Source organism: Daucus carota, chromosome 8 (assembly GCF_001625215.2).
Source record: "Daucus carota subsp. sativus chromosome 8, DH1 v3.0, whole genome shotgun sequence".
Classification (NCBI taxonomy): Eukaryota; Viridiplantae; Streptophyta; class Magnoliopsida; order Apiales; family Apiaceae; genus Daucus; species Daucus carota.
This window is the reverse complement of record NC_030388.2, coordinates 30,063,154-30,065,972: the sequence shown is the minus strand read 5'-3', so window position 1 is coordinate 30,065,972 and position 2,819 is coordinate 30,063,154. Positions and strand designations below refer to the sequence as shown.

The 2,819-nt window shown below is 41.3% G+C and overlaps 1 protein-coding gene across 1 annotated transcript in view; it reads right to left on the bottom strand.

Annotated features, from left to right (window-relative positions):
- Window positions 1–252, bottom strand: part of LOC108198521 (uncharacterized) — a 2,963-nt gene extending 2,711 nt beyond the window's left edge. Inside the window, exon 1 of the mRNA XM_064083831.1 lies at window positions 14–252. Within this exon, the coding sequence (XP_063939901.1) occupies window positions 14–252 (239 nt within the window). The remainder of the gene's footprint in view (window positions 1–13) is intronic.
- Between the last annotated feature and the right edge of the window lie 2,567 nt (window positions 253–2,819).

The window sequence follows — 2,819 nt, the reverse complement described above, 5'->3', positions numbered from 1 at the left end:
ATGAGTACTATACCTCTGTTCAGCATCTTTTAACTTCCTACTTTCATATGCAACTGGATGACCCTCTTGTACCAATACACCCCCAATAGCTTTATCTGAGGCATCTGTATGGACTTCGAATGGCTTATCAAAATCAGGAAGGCTGAGGACCGGTTCAGTCTCCACAGTCCTTTCAGGCAGTGGCCGTTTAGTCCAGGGTCCGTTGGATGGTTGGTGCAAGGCCACACCATGGGTCGGGCTCTCGATCAGCATAGATGGGCGGCGTTGTATTATTGTAAGTTCTCTGTTCCAAACATTTCCTGAAAGTAGACGACAAGTTTGAAATCTTAATGCAGGCACGGCGTATCTCGTTAAATCAGTCTTTTTCGTCACATCGGGGCTATGGGAGTCGAACCCACACAAGAACGACCATTCACTTGAACTCTAACTGTCGCCCGCTAAACCACTTAGCTACCGGGATTTTTTATTACAAAAAGAAAGCATTCACCGACTGACTTACTGAAGTCTAGTATACCAGGTCACAGCGGTGGTGGCCACATAGCTATATCTGACTCATATAGCTATGCCTAAAATCCAAGGTTTATATCTCCAACTCAAATAGTCACACTATGAATCAACAGAAAGATTCCCAGGAGACAACCTGGATTACTCGAACTCATGAGTTCTGCCATATACAATAAAAGGTAAAATGAGTAGAAAAGTGGCCCTTGTTAAAGCATTCACTTGCTTCGGCCCCAAATAGCTCTTTCTACAGATATCGGATTGTAGTATACTCTATCCCATTTCGTTAGATCATAAAATAGATGGCATTAGAATCGAACAAGAGAGGTTTGATGCTTCTGAATCCATTGTATTAATTCCACTTCCTACTCGCAGTATGCTCTTTATGATCTCGGCTTATGATTCAATTGCCATGTATTTAGCTATTGAGCCTCAAAGTTTATGTTTTTATGTGATCGCAGCATCAAAAAGAAAGTCTGAATTTTCCACGGAAGCCGGTTCGAAATATTTGATCTTAGGCGCATTTCCCTCTGGAATATTATTGTTTGGGTACGACCGGACAACTACCGATATCTATTAATATATTTTTTATAATGTTGTTGTTAACTATATATCTATCTATATCGTAAACTATCGGATCGGGTCTTACTTAGATGTGAAACTTGCAGACCTCATTGGTTGTGATATTGATCTTACGGGGAGAACTAAATAAAAGTATATATATACTTGTAGAGACCTCACCTCTTGGTTTATAGACATCAACATGACCTCCGTAGTAGCCCTTCCTGATGAATTGATCTTCATTCACGTTTGGGATGTGGATTGGAAAATCGGATTGAGGCACCCTGTTAAGAGTTGTTCATGAACAGTCACTGGATATCGGCCCACATAAGATAGTGTTCTCAGAAAACAGAGATTGAGAGTCTGACTACTAACCTTACAGATAATGCCAGATTCCACCAAGTATACAAATGGAACCTAACCATACATGTCCTCCGATTATATCTTCCAAATCGTCTACACTAACAATCCACCCTTCCCCTCCAAAAGGGGATTTTAGTAGATGAGGGACACGCTTTCTCCGCTGACCTAAATATGTTACAGGCTTAAGAAGGGATGGAGCTAACGAGAGGTTTGTAGGCCCCGAGCGACGTACGCTAAGGTAGTCAGCATCTGGGCCGGTCGGTAGAACAACCCTCGTCGTAGTATAGCGCTATACCATACCTTTTGACTTAACTCTACTCTAGTAGTCACTAGACTCACTATAGTAGTCCGTCCGGCTGCTCTTGCTGAAATCATTACTCTTCATTATCCCGTGCTCTAGCAATTGCGCTCCCTAGAGTCAATAGCAAGACTTGCTGTACTAGCTCTATATGCTTATGGCAAGTGAGTATACGAACGATAAAAGAAAGAGCGTATAGAATGCAATGTTGTTAGGTAGTTTCGGGAAGAAGGCTTGGATACGTAGTTCGTATTGTCTATTGGCTCCCAATTATCATTGCCTATCCGCTCGAAGCCTTAAAGTAAAAAGTAAAGGACTGGGGAAGTCCATCAATACTGAACTCCCTCTAACGCAGGGAAGTAATCCAATCCCGAAAACGAAACTCTAGTCGCTAACTTCACAAGACACTTGTTAGACGGTTTACAAAGCACCGTGCTTTCTCGAAAGATTCATTCATGCAGGCAAGTTCCTGAACCGAGCTCACTGCCTTCTTCGCTTAGGAGTGCCCTATTGCTTATAAGTCGAGCATTAAGGGTGTTACGACGATATACGAGAGGAATAGAGAAAAACTCGTGATTGGTGTGGAAGGGAAGATCTGTTTATGATATAGTGAAAGAAAGAGTCGTCTCATTTCCTTACTTCTTCGTTCTTTCTAATTCATTCACTTCAAGACTGGTTCTGAACGCCGCATAACATCATCTTCAACCAACCTCCACCGTGCGTACCTTTCGGTGCGACCACTAAAGAATTGCTTATACTTTTTTTATGTAAAGATGAGATTCATTTTGAAAAGAATCCCAGATACATGGCTTACATACCCGGCCCAACATTTCTTGGAAAACAATCGAATCGACGGCTGGTTCTATTTACCTATATCTTCTGCTTTTAAAATGAAGACTAAGACAGGAGTTTCGTGGAAAATAAAGAAGCCTTGAATCGATGACTTAAGCCTCTTTCTTAGCTTAGGGCGTTTAAAGAGCGTGACTCTTTAGTTAAAAGTTAAAAAAAGGGCCCATTTGGTTCCATTCATGAATTAGCCCACTATGAGTCTACTGCATTTAAAAAGAAAGATATCGAATTATATAAGAATATAGTA